This window comes from Hyperolius riggenbachi, chromosome 7 (assembly GCF_040937935.1).
Source record: "Hyperolius riggenbachi isolate aHypRig1 chromosome 7, aHypRig1.pri, whole genome shotgun sequence".
NCBI lineage: Eukaryota > Metazoa > Chordata > Amphibia > Anura > Hyperoliidae > Hyperolius > Hyperolius riggenbachi.
The window spans coordinates 163,340,625-163,358,962 of record NC_090652.1 but is presented as its reverse complement, the minus strand read 5'-3'; the positions used below and the strand labels follow the sequence as shown (position 1 = coordinate 163,358,962).

The window sequence follows — 18,338 nt, the reverse complement described above, 5'->3', positions numbered from 1 at the left end:
AAGCATACCAATGGTAAGATGGTCCCAATGGCACTGCAGGCAATGGAAAAATGGGTTTCTAGCCCAGTGGAAGTCCAAGTACATCAATCAAACAATCTTGATCACAAGACACATGAGGGACAGTCTGTTGTGGTGGTTGAATCTAGAGAACCTCAAGAGAGATCGTTCAATTCAGACATTTTCACAGATCACTGTTACCACGGATGCCAGCAGCAGGGGTTGGGGAGCCCAACTACAATCAAGATCTGTCCAGGGACTGTGGAGTACACCACAGAGGAAAACCCCTGCCAATGTTCTGGAAATCAGAGCTGCATACTTAGCTCTCAAGAAATTCAAAAAGGAACTAATACACAAGGATGTCCAACTGCAGATGGACAACCGAACGGCAGTAGCATATATCAACAGACAAGGGGGAACCAGGTCAAAAAGACTGTTGACAGAAGTAACACCGATATTCAGTCTTGCGGAGAATCTCTTCCACAGCCTGACCGCAGTTTATATTCCAGGTGTTCTGAACAAGAAAGCGGATTATCTCAGCCGATCAATACTAGATCACAACGAGTGGTCATTACATCAAGAGATCTTCCAGTATATATGCAAACACTTGGGCAATCCACAGCTGGACTTGATGGCAACGAACAAGAATACAAAATGCAAAAGATTTATATCCAGACAGTGGACACCACTGGCGGAATCAATAGATGCTTTGTCGACCAGATGGAACTTCAGAGTAGCATATGTGTTCCCCCCAGTAGCACTAATTCAACGCCTACTGATGAGGTTGCTCAGGGAGGATGTAGTACTACTGGCTGTAATACCATTCTGGCCGAGGAGGCCATGGTTCCCTCTGTTATGGAGACTCAAGCTGCAGGAACCAATAATAATACCGATAATACCCGACTTGTTAACACAGGGTCCGATATCTCATCCAGATCCAACAAGACTAAATCTTGCAATATGGAAGTTGAGAGGGGGAAGCTTCAATCTTTAGGTTGCTCTAATGAAGTAATAGAAACGATGTTAAAAGCAAGAAAATACTCTACTAACGTCACGTACCACAGAATCTGGGACAAATTTAGAGACTTTGCCAGTAGATCGGAGTTTGATGCTCTACATCCACAGGTGTCACAGATTTTACAATTCCTCCAGACAGGTCTAGACAAAGGGCTAGGATATCGTACCTTGAAAGTACAAATAACGGCTTTATCAGCCCTAACAGATGTAAGATGGGCAAATCATCCTCTAGTTATACAATTTTTAAGAGGAGTCATGAAGCAGAGACCACCTAGGAAATTTTTTTTCCCAAAGTGGAATCTCCCGTTAGTATTAGACACACTCTCAAGACCACCATTTTCACCATCTTCAAGTTGTTCCTTGATACAATTAACACAGAAGGCAGTGTTTTTAGTGGCGATTGCTTCAGCAAGAAGAGTGTCAGAAGTACAAACTCTTGGATGGGAGGAACCTTCATTGACTTTCTTCTGCGATCGGGTTGTTCTACGCCCGATTCAACACTTTGTGCCCAAAGTAGTCACGGAATATCATTTCAACCAGGAATGGACGTTGCCAACATTAAGGGAGGAGGGTGACTCAAACCCTCATCCACTTGATGTCGGAGAGACATTACGAATGTATGTGGAAAAAACAAGAGAATTTAGGAAGACGGAAAGATTGTTCGTGGTTCCTTCAGGGTATAGAAAGGGGCAAGCTGCTTCCTCAAGAACATTAGCTAATTGGTTGGTTAGAGTAATTCAGGAAGCATATAAAGTCAACGACTTACCCCCACCTGAGCAAGTTAGTGCACACTCGACAAGAGGGATGGCGGCCTCATGGGCTGCATTTACCAAAGTTTCACCAGAAAAGATATGTCAGGCGGCCAATTGGGTGTCTATGAACACTTTTATGAAACACTACAGAGTTGACCCTGCAGCAAATTCTACGCTGCAGTTTGGTACAAATGTATTGAGATCAAATACGTTGTAATGTAAATAAATTGTTTGCCAGCATTGCACCTCATCCCTCCCTGAGTGGTTTTTACTAGTTAACTCCCGATCGTGCTGACATGGAGACATATGGAATAAGGAAAATTGGATACCTACCTGACGGTAATTTTCCTTTCCAGATGTATCCATGGCAGCACGAGGCTCCCTCCCTAGATTCGGTGGCTAGGAGGAGAAAGACTAGGGGAGGAGTTTATGGGAGAAATTTATAGATACAGGTCCTATGGGGGTTAAAGAGGGCGGGGTTTAACCCGATCGTGCTGCCATGGATACATCTGGAAAGGAAAATTACCGTCAGGTAGGTATCCAATTTTCCTTAATCCAGCCTTCCTCTTCTCACTTGGCCCAGCTTTCACTTCACTATCCTCTGCCTCATTGTGGGTATTTTGGCTTGTTCTGTTCTTCTGTTTTCCTTCATTGTGGACATTTTTCTATTGGACCTTGTCCTCCTATACACTTTGGTGTCTGTCACTTCGCCTTTGGTACAATTCATATATTTGTGTACTATCGGTACACACCTACTGTTCAGGTTTTTACATGCACTGTATTCTTTCACATACTGGAATAGTGGATTATGTGATTATTATCTAATATCTAGTATTTGTTTACTTTTTTTTATTATTGTTGTAGCTGGGCTTTAGACTCTGTTCTCTATACTATGTATATATATACTATTCAGGTTCATAGACATTTAGCCTGTTACCCTGTACTTTGGTTTTTAGTGTTTTAAAGGTTTTTATTTTTTGATAAGGAAATAAAGATGTATTGATCTAATTATCCTTTGAGTGGTGCGGTTTTTGCAGATACACTTTTTCTAGTTTTGCAATTATATGGTTTGTGATCTGTTTCTGCACACTCTGCACTTGTTACTTGCACCATTTGGCTTATATTTGCCAGCCCTTGGTGCTGACCCAATACTTAGTTTGCATGTGTGCACCTAGCCTCCGTGAAAGGGGCTTCAATCATGAATCCAAGCAATCCATTTCCTTTTAATCAATTTAAATTTCATGCAATTCAATTTTATCACTTACTGCTGTAACATATCTGTAAAAGTAGTTCTTTTTTTACCACTTGTGTATGAAGAAAAAAAGTCAAATTTGAAATGTTATTGTTAGTGTTTGACTTTAATCAGTCAGGAAGGTAGCCTCTCTGTGTCACCCCGCTAGAGGACATGGACCGAGTCATAACTGCTGACCGTGGCAAAACTGGTACACACACTGACGAATAGCTTGAGCTGATGAAGCCAGTTCAAGATCCAGGGGAGTAATTAGCCTGGCAAGCATGAACAGAACACAGGTGAATTGAGTGAGAGTTGTATACAAAGTGCAGGCGAGGAACCTACTGCAGTAGCAGCAAACGTGGAACCAATCTGTGACAATGGCTTTGAGTGCAATATATTCTTGTAAGGAGATAACATTTTTACAGTAGCTTGTTTATCAGTATAGATTTTGCAGAGAAAAGTGGCAAAGACAAAATGGGGCCTAAGGCAAGGTCTCAGCTTTGGCTCTCCATCATGGTCTTTCTGGTAAGAGGAAGTTAGAGATGGGTCAAAGAAGGTGGCAACTGGGCCCCTTGACAACCCAGTATGCCCCAGGCACCTGCCTAGGTTACCTTGTAGATAATCCTTCTCTGATACATGGTTATATTTAAAGGTTAACTGACCTGAGACAACGTTATCTAAGGTAAACACATAAGTATATTCATGCCAAATCCACATACCTCTGTGCGTTATCTGTTCCTCATTTCATTATCCCGGCTCCCATAACCATTCCTTGAGTAATTAGACTTTTGGATAAAGTTAACTTTTCAAACAAGAAGTGGCAGACTTTTTGTGATGTTACCTCACATCACCCTCCCATTAAAGTGTACCTGAGGCGAAAACCGTCTCGGGTTTTATACCTAACTGGGGCTTCCTTGAGCCCCCTTGAGACTGCTCAGTCCCTCACTGTCTCCCCGGGTCTCTCCTGTCCCCCGCTGGGCGGTCCGCTAGCCTGGCCGAGTCACACTTCACTGCGCATGCCCGGCCGCGTTCGCGCCCTCCTCACCATCTCCCCAGGTTGCTCCTGTCCGGCCTTATAGCTTGGCCAAGCCAATTTTTGCCGCACATGCCAGGCCGTGTGTGCGCACCCAAATCGCTGGTGGGGAACTCAGCGGCCTCAAGGAAGCTTAAGTCAGCCCCAGGTAAGTATGAAACCTGAGACTTCTTACTTCTCAGGTTCCCTTTAAGGGAAGTAAATGGGCCGCCGCTGAGAGACTTGGGCGCAGGATACAGCTGATATAGGGCTTACCCTGCTCCTGCACAAGGCCTGGGGAATGATGTAATTCGGCTGCCAGCTATTGCTGGCGACCGAATTACAGTGTTTTAAAAGTAACTTCAGCTCCGTCTTTTGACGCCGCCTAAGTTACTCACTTTGCCCCACTATAGCTGTAATTCCTATTACGCTTTATGGTGGCGCCGGCTGCACCCAAATCTCCTGCGCTGTTATTATGCTCGACTAAATGGGGCTAAGAAAAAAAATGTTATACGACAGTACCGAATACATTTGCACCGTTAAAAGCAAATTTTTCTATGTACAGCTTATAATCACTATTCTGAATGCTATTACTGTAGTTAAACCCAGAACGGAGCTAGGTAATTTCTAAGTTTCAGCTCAGTTTTCACCACATGATTTCCATATAAGCAAACAAAATCATGTAGGGTAAACATAAAGCAGAAGTGACGTGATCAGTTTAGAAGTTTGGTTGCTTGAGCAACTGCCACTTTTGCTTCTTGTTCCCTTGTTTATTTTTGCATACAGGAGAATCATGTAGGAGACGGCAGGGAGCACACTTGTCTACATTTTCTGTGTTTTCTGCATGAGTTTTCTGCACACCTTGGGCTTGATTCACTAAACTGTGATATGACAAATAGCACACCTTATAAAACATATCACGCCTTATCAAAGTAGCATAGCGAGCGCTACGAACTTATGCCTGCTAATTGGCAATGGCACTCGTCCTGCCATGAGCCCCTTGAATGTATTCAAATGTGAACTACTACTTGATTAACATGAATTGTATGGGCAGAATTATTCTACAATGCAACTGATCACCATGAACAGGGCCTGAAAGCTTTTTCACAATTCACTGCTATAGAACAACAAATCAGTTAAAGCGCATCAGTGTTTCAGTGTACAATGTGAAGGAGGCCATAGCATTACATTAACAAGAGCTTTTCAAATCACTGAAGCTTAGAAAAACGCTTGTAGTGTGAACCAGCCCTTAGGGCCCAATCACACTATAAGCGCTTTTCGGAGATCTTTGTGATCGATTAGCGCTTTTTAGAAAATCGCTCCCATTCACTGTCATTAAAATCACGGTAAAAATCACCACGATTTTTCGAGTACACGATCGCACAAGCGCAGTGATTTTTATGAAAGTGAATGGGAGCAATTTTAAAAAGGCGCTCATCAATCACAAAGCGCTCAGAAAAGAGCTTATAGTGTGAATGGGCCCTAAGGGTAGATTCACAACGAGCGTTGCATAATGCATGCATCGTAATGTGTTTGCATTATACTATACATGTTAATTAGAAGCCTGCATGCAGCGAGTTAGAATGACAAGATCTGTTACAACGCAAAGATGTAACCATGTATGGGAACAGAGATGCTAAATTTTCCGACTCGTTGCAAATTCAGTAACTTCAGTAATTCGTTAGAATTGGGCCAGTCCAAATCAGTAGCAGCTGCATTTGGATGGACCTATTTCATGCTGCCTATAAATTGCAACAACATTTGCATCAAACCACAAAAGTAAGCATCTAATTGGTCATCTCTAATCCTGACAGATCAAGCTGTTAAAGTGTGACAAGATGTATTCACATGGTCACCCATGATGCGGTGTCTGGGCGTCGCTAGCCCTATTTTAGGGGGGCCCGTGCCCCCAACATGTCCTAGGGTGCCCCCAATCTCAGGCGTGTAGCATCAGCCATCGCTGTCTCCCGTGGAGCATCAGCTAAGATCCTCAATAGGAACAGCCTGAGCCCGACAACAGCTACACACTGCTTCCTCTTTCAACCCCCTCCCCTCTGTTGTGCTGCGTGATGATTGGGTCATGCTGGTGAGGGGAGGAAGTAGTATAAGGGTGGCAGCAGCATTTCAAACAGCAGCAAGGAGCCAGCTTGGGGACAGGACAAGGATGGGTAAGGCTGGGGCTGCTGCTAGACTGAAGGGCTGTCAGTTCTCCTCTCCTCGTGCAGCCACACTGACAAGCTTGCTGTGCGTGTGAGACAGGTTCTGCACACCTCTTCTGGGACGCCAGCATTAGCATACTGGATGCTTATCTCCCAAAGCAGTGGATAAAGGAATTACAGGTGACTGGCACTCGAAGGAGGCTGGAGATGGCAGTCGGAATTTGGTTACCGAGCAGACTGTGCTCTCTACCTGGTGAAGATATCACGATGTATAGCTGAGAAGAAAAGCAGGTCCGGCACCAGTCTCAATGCTTCAGTGAAATTTTATTCCAAAAATGTAAAGAAAAAAAAGAGGCACCTCCCTAAATACAATAGGAATGTAATACTTGAACAAATAACTGGTGCATGAGGCCAAAAGTAAATGCAAAAACTCACTTTATTAAAGCCAATGTGAAAACAATAAAACCAATTAAAAGCAAGGAAATGCCATGCCCAGCCCAAGGGCCCCATAATATCATATAATAATTGCCATAAGCCCATCTGTAAACATTTCAAACTGCACAGTAAAATGCGATTAGCGGGGGAAAATTGCGTATGTCTGCTGAGGAGCAGCGATGTAAATAATGACAGCATCCAATATTAACTATAGTAAGTAATCAAAAGTTGATGCTGCAACATCACAGCTCCACAGAAGCAAACGCAACCTTAAGATAAACGTGCAGTTATTAAGATAATACATCTCCTGAACTGTGCATCCATAATATGTGCAAACAGTGAAACAACAATGAATAACAATAAGACCTCATAGAGGATAATGGTAGAAGTTTGATACAAACAACGTGAAATTGAATACAAATGCTGTAAATAATCAGCCAAAAAGTAATGTCAAGTGCAATGTGAGGTAAACCGAGGAGAGGCAAAGAGCAGGAGAAGAAGAGCAGGGCTTAACGAATGGAAAAGTGTGTCAAGGGCTGGGGACGGCTGCAAGGGCGCTCCTGCGCCCGTCCGACTAGTTTCGCCAAAGCTGCAATTTTATTATATGATATTAGGGGCCCTTGGGCTGGGCATAGCATTGCCTTGCTTTTAATTGGTTTTATTGTTTTCACATTGGCTTTAATAAAGTGAGTTTTTTGCATTTACTTTTGGCCTCATGCACCAGTTATTTGTTAGTATTACATTCCTATTGTATTTAGGGAGGTGCCTCTTTTTTCTTTACATTTTTGTATAGTTACTCGCCAGGTCGAGGACCTTGCCCTCCCTCCCATAAACATACTAGTGTCTTTATCAGCATACTTTTTGCATTAATATGTCTGCTCATTTTGTGCTTGTGAAAATGTATTCCAACAGGTACAGTGTAATAAGGCACATGGAGGTACAAAAGGACAGCCTGACAGCCGTTTCGCAGGTCCCTCTGCTTCATCAGAGGCCAATATTGCAGGCAAATTGCGCGCGCAAAAGTCCGCAATCGAGCAAATCGCGGCACTTTGCACGCGCAAAAGTACGCAAACGGCACTTCACGTGCTAACTGTTTAGCACACCCATGCTAAACAGTTTGCACGGCTTTGTGAATCAAGCCCATTGTCTGTTGGCCCACTTACTGCATGGGGGTGGTAAAATTGGTCAGTGATTGACCAATCAAAATTGTATGTGCGTATACATCTTTAATCTATGCCTATACTGATTGTAAATTATCTAATTAAAGAACGGGGGCTCCAGCCAATATTTCGAAGGGCAGGCCCGTATTTCGAAGGGCAGGCCCGTTATCTGTAGCTTACACCGTTGCTAAGTTCATGTACATTTGGCCCCACCCATGGCCACGCCCACTCACTGCATAGCCATGCCCATTTTTGCTGCAGCACGCCGCATATGCCCCCCACCTAGTGCCCACAGGTGCCCCCGAACTCCAAGGACCCTAGGAACGCCCCTGGTGTCTGGATAAGAACAACACTACGGGAGACCTTGAAATGTGTGCTAAGAGGAATTTTTGTGAAAAAAGAGAAAAGTTAGAAAACCTACTATGTGAGTTGGGTAGTGCAGAAAGCCTACATAAACTAACCCCTAACAGAAGATCAACATGGGACAATATGGTTAAAATTAGGAAGGAGCTTAATTCGTTTTTAGGTTATACACCAATCAATCAGCTAAAGTAAAAAAAAGAATAGGTACCTATCGGGGAGTTTTATATTTCCAAACGGGGTACGCCAGGGATGCCCTCTCTCCCCAGTACTGTTCAACTTCTGTCTTGAACCCCTAATTAGAGCTATACAGGATGATCCCCAAATTGAAGGCATCTTATGTGGTAAGGAGGAGATAAAAATAATTGCCTATGCCGATGATATTTTACTCACTCTTTCCAACCCAGAGAAATCATTGAAATACTGCTTAAAGTGGTTCAATAAATATAGCATGGTCACTAATTATAAACTAAATGAGAAAAAAATCTATAATTCTCAACATAGGATGCACTGTAAAAACAAAAACGGAAATCCTGAATTTTTTGAATTTCGCTTGGGAAAACCAAGCGATTAAGTATTTGTGTACTCGAATGTGGTGTGTCTAGCTTCTAAGGGCAACAATGGTTAATTTGCATATATTCAGCAGTGATGCACTGGGAGACATCTCAAGCTCACTCCAACCTGAATTATCGCAAATTCTTTCTGTTTTAAGAAAGCAAACTTTTGTTTTACAATCACAATTTCGAAGACATTATGTTAGAATGTAAGAAATCCTTACAAGCCTGGGATCTACCTTGTTTTAGTATCTTAGGGAGAATAGCTATATTAAAAATGAAGATCCTGCCAAAATTGTTGTTTTTACTTCAATGCCTGCCTTTGTCCTTCTCTAAGAAATGGTTTATGGATTAGAACAGTTTATTTCAGAGCTTTATCTGGGCAAGATCATGACGCATGATAGCATACAGTACTATTTCTAGGGGTAAAGATCTGGGAGGTCTGGCTGCTCCAGACATCTATAAATACTATATTAACATACATTTAATAAGAATATTGGAATGGAGATTACCGGAAGATAATAGATTATGGGTAAAAATAGAGAGAAGCCTCCTGAATCCTGATTTTCTTTTCTCTTGGATCTTAAGAGAATCAGATGGGGTTCGCCTCGAAGGTCCCTCTCCATCCTTTAAAGTGAACCTTAAGCCAGAAAAAAATGAGTTTTACTCACCTGAGGCTTCTACCAGCCCCCTGCAGCAGTCCTGTGCCCTCGCAGCCACTCACTAATCCTCTGGTCCCCCGCTGCCAGCTAGTATCGTTTTTGCCGACAGGCCCGTCAGGACTCGCCACGTGTAGCTTTTTCCGCATTCCCGACTAATTAGCGCTATTGCAGGCCGCAACGCATACAAAAATACGCGTTGCCACATATCTATGTGTGCGTAATGTGGCAACGCGTTTTTTAGACACTCACACTGAGGTGTATACTAACAACTGCACTGTCTTTTTTTTTATTTACACATCAAATCACTGAGTCACTTAAGCCTTGCTTGTAAACACAAGTAATCAGAGGGTGTTTCTGATAAGCTTCTTATGGGTGGGAGGAGTCGGCATAATCAAACGGGGACAGGAGCTGTTGCTTTTGTAACAGAATACAGTTTGGAATATTCAAATATTGTTAATACAATTAAAAAGTATCTTCCGGTTTTACATTCAGACCCTAAGCTTAAGTTGGTCCTAGACAAAGGTTGCCTTTTTCGGCCCGTAAGGCACCCACTTTGGGGTCCAGACTGTCTCCTCGCCGCTTTGTATCCGCCGCCTCCAGACGCACCCCAACTTGGCTTAACACAGCAGGCTCTTACCCCTGTGGTTTTTCTACTTGTCATTATTGTAGATGTCATCAAAAAGGTACTTTTATTTTTTCCTATTCAGCTAATAGGTCTTTTCCCATTGTACAGTATATCAATTGTGACACCAAATATACAATCTACGGTATGTGATCTCTTGTACCAGTTGTCACATTCAGTATGTGGGGTGCACCACCCGTAATCTTCGGGCAAGAATAGGTGAACACTACTGTGGGGCTAACTGGAACACTTTTCAAAAGTCCGCAGTATCCAAACATTTTGAGAACTGTCACAATGGGAATATGCCCTCTTTTAAATACCAAGGAGTGGAAAGAGTGGTCTGTCCATCTAGGAGTGGAGATCTCCAGAGACTCCTTTTTAAATGAGAGGCCTTTTGGATCCATCATATGGGTACTCGTTTCCCGGCGGGTTTAAATACCCGTTGGGGCATAAACCTCATATACAGTGGCTGGATAGTGTACTGGTTAAGGGTTCCGCCTCTGACATGGGAGACCAGGGTTCGAATCCTGGCTAGGTCAAGTACCTATTCAGTAAGGAGTTCAAGGCAAGACTCCCTAACACTGCAGGGTGGCCTCCTGAGCGCGTCCCAGTGGATGCAGCTCTTGAGCGCTTTGAGTCCGACAGGAGAAAAGCGCTATACAAATGTTCGGATTATTATTATTATATACAATTTCTAAATTGGATTACTTTTTTGCTTTTTGCCAGGCAATATCTATTTTCTCCTCCTTTTTCTATCTGTATATTTTTGTACATTCTTCTATGAATAGGTGATTTTAGAATATTTTGCTACATCTTTTGTATACATATTGTTGTTTAACTATGTTTATTATGAGATGTATCTGTATCTTTAAGAGGGATTTGTTCTTTGCTGGTGGGATGGGCGTGGAGTTTTCTCCCTCCCTCCCTCTCGGCTATAAAGTTCTCACCTCTTTTCAGGAACATTACGACTATGATTAAGGGCGAACTTTGAGCCCGATACGCGTTAGTCCTTCCTGTGGCTGTTTTTGTGTCATTTTACGTGGTTTGTCCAATAAAGTACACCAGCTTTTACTGTCCTACTGAGTCTGCGGATCCTTCCTCATCTGATGTTACTCATGGCGTGGCAGACCTGATCCTGCACCGGTGGACAGTTTCTCTGTGGGGTTTCAGAGCGTTTGGCTTTTTACTCACATGTTTCTGATAAGCAGCTAAGCAGGGAAATACATGGAAGAGGAGGAATGTATTATAGATAAAAAGAACTCCCAATATTCAACTCTTTGGCACTGTTTGGCACTAGGGCCAATGCTCCTAAAGTATGTGATAACTCCAAACCATAACAGCAGAAAAAGTTTTGCAAGTTTTGAATGCAGGATTAGCATCTTTATCACTTAATACACTCAGACCAGTTGCTGTTGAAATTTGATTTTTATGGTGACAATACCGCTTTAAACAGTTCTAACCAGCAGGAGGAACTGTTCTGCATGATAAGAAAATTCTTAATTCCTAGTTAATAGCGGCAATTTAGTATGAATTTCTAGAACAGCACTACAGTAAAGAAAAGTGCAAATGCATCACTAAACTGCCACAGATTAAGAAGTGATTACTAGCACTTCTACACAGCTTGTACATTGCATACTAGGCATAATTTGTGCAGTGCTCCATCCCCATCCCCTCCCCCTCCCTCCCTGCTGCCAGGTGTCCTCTGAAGCTGTTCTGTGCTTAAGGGCTGGTTCACACAGACGTCTGCCTCAAGATTACTACTGGTGTTCGGGACTCAACGTTAAATGCTCCCATTTAAGTGAATGGGAGCTTTTGTACCGGGCTATTACCAGCGTTTGTGCGAATGCGGCGTTCCGATCCCAATATTCCCCGGTGTTTGAGGCAACACTGGATGCTACATGTAGCTTCCAGGGTTGGTTAACCACCTCGACTAGCTTCCCCCTGAGGGGATGAAAACACCAACCTCAACGGAAAGCCACCGAAAGCCCAAATGCGACACCGCGGGAAGCCGGGCAGACCACCTTCTGAACTAGCCCTAACCCTTCCAGTGCTGGGCATTTATGCAATACAGCAGATGTACTGGTTACCTCAGCAACAGCAACTTTCCCCACTCACTGCACTGTCTGAGAGACCTTCCTAACTCCTATTCCAAACAGTTTAAGAAGGAAACTGCACTATTTAGTGATTTCTTAAAAGGGAACCAGAGAGGAATGGTGCTAAAAAAAAAAAGAACAAGCTTTTATACATACCTGGGGCTTCTTCCAGCCCCATAAGCCTGGATCGCTCCCACGCCGCCATCCTCCGCTTCCTAGATCGGCGGTACCGGGTCCCGTCACTTCTGGCGGACGCGGCCAATTGTCCGCATCACAGGGGCTCCCTCCATACCAGTACGCATGCGGCTGCGCAGTAAGCAGCCTCACGCGTACGTATATGGAGGGAGCCCCGTGTGATGCGGACAATTGGCCGCGTCTGCCGGACGACTGGCGGCCATGACGGGACCTGGTACCGGCGGATCCAGGCAGAAAAGGTCGGCGGCGTGGGTGCAATCCGTGCGTATGGGGCTGGAGGAAGCCCCAGGTATGTATAGAATCTTTTTCCTGGGGCCTCTGGTTCCCTTTAAAGGGGTTCTGTGGAGGGTTAAAAAAAAAAAAACTGACACTCACCTGGGGCTTCTATCAGCCCCCTGTAGCGGTCATGTCCTGCGCCATCCTCCTACGATTATCCATTCCCCGCCGCCGGTCCCGGTCTAATTATTCATCTAACTAGACTGCGGCTGTGCGGCCGCACGCGGCCTCGCTCCAGCCTGCGTCTCCGGGAGCTTACTGCACAGGCACAGTACGAGAAAACATTGTACTGCGCATGCACAGTAAGCTCTCAGAGATGAAAGAGTGAGCATTATTTGTCTAGTTAGATGAATAATTAGATCAGACTGGCGGCGGGGAACGGAGGATCATAGGAGGACGGTGCGGGACATGATAGCTGCAGGGGGCCGATAGAAGCCCCAGGTAAGTGTCCGTTTTTTTGTTTTTATAATCTCCACAGAACCCCTTTAAAGATGTCTAAGACAGTTCTGTATGGATTTCTAAAATCCTATCAATATTTTGTCTCAGACACTCTTGATAAATGCCCCCTACAGAAACAACTAGGAGCATCAATTTAGTGAAGTGAGCATGATAAATTGATGAAATATGTAATTAAGAAATATATTCACAAAACAGAGTAGCAAGCCATGAAAAGATAGTACAGGACGTGTGGAGAAGATCTGTCACAGCTAGATAGATAAATAGATAGATGGGTGTTGTTCAAATCAAATAAAAAAATACTCCTGGATATATAGGGAAATATCCTAGTAAATCCCCTAGAGCAGTAAGGTTGGGGCACTCCAAAAAATAATAAATTTAAAAGCAGGGGGCGTGGCTGGCGCGCTAGAGAGATGGCCGCTTTCTAGACCCGCTCAGCGTCGCCAACTGCTAAATCCAATTGCCCCAGCTTACCCAGCGATTTTTTGCTACCTTTCCGCCCTTTCTACAACAACACCAGTGCCCAGATGCGCCGATCCTCAAAGGAATCCAGAGAGGCATCACCTCATTCCCAGGCTTCTCCATCTAGGCACCACTGAGGCATGTTAAGTATGGTGTCCTCTGCCTCCTCCTCACAATCAGATGCGACGGTGGCATCCCGACCCCGCACTAGAGCCAGGAAATCGGGCTACCAGAATCCATTTTGGACCTGACCTCCACTGGCACAGCAATGTTCCAGGAGCTTATTCCAGGCATCCCCATCGATCGCCTGGAGTTCGATAGAATCCACCGTGCCCTGGGCCCAAAGAGAGCAGATGGTTCCCCCCTCAACATCATTATTACATTTACATTCTACCGCACTAAAGAAGCAACTCTACAAGCTGTAAGGGAGAAAGAGCCGCTTTCAAGACCACCCTTACCAAGTCTTTGCAGATCTTGCTCCTGTCACTCACAATACAGAAGAGGAGAAACATGAAACCTTATACAACTGCATTACGAGGTAAAAACATAAAATACAAGAGGGAATTCCCATTTTATCTTTTTGATGTCCGGGAAGACACAACCTCTCCTGACGAAGCACAAGAGTTGTTTGAGCACTTGCATCTGCTCCTACCTTCAGATAACAGTAAGCCTTCAAATAGCGCCTTATCGCAGTGATCCCCGACCCTGCAGGACACCACGTAGCAGAAAGTCCCTTCTACCTGGAAATCTACTCAATCTGCACCAGCTATCTGTGATGTCTCCCCAACATGAGGATTATAACCATTATTCTTTCATCTACCTGCCACAGGTTTCTCCTACCCTAGGTTCAATTTACCGCTCACACTATGCATTGAAAGCATCTATGGATACTCTTCGTCCTGTATCTGTATCTGTTTTGTTTTTTTTATTTGGATCCTGTGCTATTTCTATGTGGCTTTGCCCAACCATATTGTTCCTTAAGAGATAGACTTTGGAACACTGCTACTGTTTGGCCTCATTATAATCTGATCCGCCCTTACGTTGAAGATGGCCTCCAACTCAGCTCTGGGCTATTTGGTCTTACAGTGCGAATCCTGCGTGCTTCCTTTCGAGCTGTCATTATGCACTGTGCGGCTTATGAAAGACTCGTTACTACCTAAATCAACTGAAACACTGAGTTTAATTGACACCTTAAGTTTAAGTGTGCTTTTGTACCATTTTACACTGAAGTATCTTGTAAAGTGTACTCCGTATACTTCTCTCCTTTCTTTTGTTTTTCTTCCCGCCTTCTCTCCCCTCAATTTCCTTCCTTATTGCTCATACCCCAAAGGCTAACTTAACGGTCCTTCCGTCACTTTCAACCTCTTTTCCTTCACTCTCTCTCCTTGACTGCTTTAAATATATGAAATTTGGTGTCATGTTCACTTGCTGGCTGCATGTCTCTAATCCTTTAACACTCTGTTTGAACACTGGTTGAATGCTCAGTTACCACCTTCGCTACCACTGAGCATCCTAACGCAAAACTATTTTACTTATACAGGCACAACCAGCAAGCGAACCCCTGCTACCTAGCCCTCTTGAACTAAGTATAAATAAAAGTCTTCTTATGGTTTTTTATCTGGCATAACAGTAGGGATCTTTTTATATGGTCTTCTTATATGACAGCCTATTTGATCTTATATAAGAATATGTAGCAAAATGACTTTATAGTATTGTTTCCCATCTGATGTAATTCATTCCTCTTCTATTATGGATATCCACCCCTAAACTCCTCCCTCCCCCCTTGTACCCCCCCCCCCCACTACTCCTCCCCCTCCCCTCCCCACCTCTCCTTACTCCTTCCACTTGGCTCCTCTTACACAAATGCTAAATGTATATTGAATATATAAATTTAATTTTGAAAACTGTGGATGCTACTAGACCATGTTGGAAAACTTCACTTGTGCCTCTTCTACATACACCAAGCTGTCAACTCAATCTCCGGAGTCTTGCCTGGAGATCGCTGTAAATAATTTAGTCTGTTAGTTATGCTGGGCATACACAAGTCGACCCGGCGGCTCAATTAGCCGCCGGATCGACTCCCGCCACGTCCCCGCTCATCCCCGCTGGCGGCTGGATCAATTCCCGCTCGTCCCCGCGGGCGCTCCTTATCTTCTGCTCGATTCCCCGCTATTGTCCGCGGGGATCGAGTGGGGAATCGATCCGGCGGGTCATCGGACCTGTCGAAAATTATCAATCGAGCCATCAGCGGCTCAATTGATGAGGAAGGATCCTACCGTGTATGCCCAGCATTACTCAGGGTCGCAAGCAATTAGATAACTACACAAACTTAGTGGTGCTATTCCATTCCCTTTCCGATAGAGGGCAGTAAGCCCATATAAATCATTAGCTATCAGTTCTAGTAGATTTTGCCACAACTGCCTGACACTTTCCCATTATAAATAAAACGTGACCAAACTATCTGAGGATTAATAGCGACCTACGTCTTCTCCAACATAGCCATTTAATTGTCACTTGACAGTGTTGGTGTGTGAGGAAGGACAGCACAAACCAATATTGCTTTTTATTATTATTACTATTGTACCAAAACCTTATCGCTCACTATATATTAAGCTACATTTCATTTTCTATATGTAGTTTTGAGTTGATTTCTCTGCTGGGTTTATATATGTTTCCCATAATTAGGCTTGTAGCCTTTTTCCATCAATTAAAATTTTCAATACATAACTTTTTTTGAACCATACACCTGTCCCCTTTCCTAAATTTGTCCAATGTCCCCCCTGCTTCCCAGCACTCTCCTATGGCTTCCTCCAAAAATGAGACCACCCTCGCTCAGTCCTCCCATAACTCACTGCCTCCAGATCTGGGATTCTGTTCGCTACTCAGCCAACCTCCAATCCCCTTTCTTACCTTTGCTTCCATTGACTAATAATCCCGTTCCCACCGGGCTTTGAAGACGCAGCAGCGTTCTCTTGGTGTGGTACTAAAGGCCTTCTTAACCACTTGCTGACTGCGTCACGCCGATGGGTCCTTTAAGTAGCTTTGCCCTGGGATCAGGTTTATTTTAAAAACATACTTGTTCTGGGTCAGTGACAAAGTATTATAGCCAGCATATTAACATGATAGCCAAGGCCCAAGCATGCTAAACATACTAGGCCTGAAATGCAGCCTGTGCAGTACCGTCCCGATGACGTCGGAGAGACGTGACCCGCGTAGTGGAGCACAGAAGAAGCCGACCCGGAACCCAACCTGGCGAGGTCGGCTGCGCCAGCGGAGAAGACCGGGAGCCACCTGAGCTGCGGCGAGGGCACAGGACGGCTTCCACAGGCTGGAGGAAGCCCCAGGTAAGTGGATCTTTTTTTTTTTTTTATATAGTTGGTTGGATATCTCTTTTAAGTCAAAAGTTTTTTGTTTCTGCTCTTAATACTAGTTTTCATGTATGCAGATTGGTATAAGATGGAAGTTACTAATTCCTGTGTTCATTAACAAACTACTCTCCGAATTTTAGCAAAAGTCTTTACTTAATGATTTGAACAAGATGCATTCTGATTTCTTTTAGCGTATATGTTGAAACACAAAAACAATACATAAAGAACAGATCCACAAGTTATGCAATGATTCAGCGGTCCATAATGTTTTAAAGGATTAAAAAACACATCTGAGAAAAAAAACAAAACACTGACCCCAGAAAAGAAAAAGTTCTTCACGACTGCCTATCAAAAATGTCAGCGATCCTGTACTTCACAGATCTAGTACTGTTCTGTATTGTAATGTGCAAAGATTCTGTTTGTCCATGCGTCAAGAGTTCTAGATGGTCTTCGAGCATTAGTGCCACAAATCTGGTGGCTCCTCTGCTACTCTACTTTTAAATAAGGTTATTTCATCCAAATGTATCATGGGTACATCCCGTATTACGTCTGCCAAATTTTCATGCAAAAGGGGAAAAATGACAACATTCAGTGCTGGTCGTTCTGAAGAGAACCTGAAAATGAAACACAAGAGAGTTATGAAAAGCAAACTCCAATATAGACATGAAAGCAGAAACATTTTAACGTCCCTGGCAGTAACCCCGAGCTAAGCTCGGGATAGCTGCCGGGAGCTCAATGAAGAGCAATGGAGCGCAGCGGGCAGTTTTACTTACCTCCCGGGGGATCCAGACGCAGGCAGCCATTCTACTTCCTCCATGGAGGCTTTGAGTCACTCTGATGAGATTGCCATCAGTGATCTCACTACAGAGTTACAGCGCCACCCAGAGGACGGAGGGAAAATTGCAGAGCTGGAGCCCAGGGAGGTGAGTAAATGCAGGGGTTGCTGCTGTCTTTCTGGCAGCATGATTTTTCCTGGTTTTAGAGTCTGAAATGTTCAGAAAACACCACAAAACCTGGAAATAATCATACCGCCAGGGGGGTTAATATCTATGGAAGTAAAGAAAATGCAAAATTAAGTTTTCGTCTGAGTTTTCTCACAGGAGATGTTGTCTCACCTTACCATTAAAACATCTTTTAACAGCAAGATGTAAATGGGTGGAACTGGAGGAGGCCTCTATCTCTGCTGGATCATTACCTGGTCTATTAGTTCACACAACCATCCTGATGCAGGTCCACCGTCGCTCCATAATATTTACATGGAACCTCTGGCATGCAAGGAGTGTACATACATAAAAAAAACTCGCTCACTAAGCATAATAATAATCCGAACATTTGTATAGCGCTTTTCTCCTGTCTGACTCAAAGCACTCAAGAGTTGCAGCCGCTAGGACACACTCAAGAGGCCACCCTGCAGTGTTAGGGAGTCTTGCCTTGAACTCCTTACTGAATAGGTACTGACGCCTCCTCTTTAGTCCTGAGTTTCAGGCAGACTTATATACGCCACTCCGTGATCCACTACTCTCG

At 44.0% G+C, this 18,338-nt stretch overlaps 1 protein-coding gene across 2 annotated transcripts in view; it reads right to left on the bottom strand.

The window, feature by feature from the left end:
* Nucleotides 1–16,965: 16,965 nt before the first annotated feature.
* Nucleotides 16,966–18,338, bottom strand: part of FBXL18 (F-box and leucine rich repeat protein 18) — an 83,136-nt gene continuing 81,763 nt past the window's right edge. For both annotated transcript variants that reach the window (XM_068246892.1, XM_068246891.1), the window contains exon 5: nt 16,966–17,428. In XM_068246892.1, the coding sequence (XP_068102993.1) occupies nt 17,272–17,428 (157 nt within the window). In that variant the 3' untranslated portion in view covers nt 16,966–17,271. The remainder of the gene's footprint in view (nt 17,429–18,338) is intronic.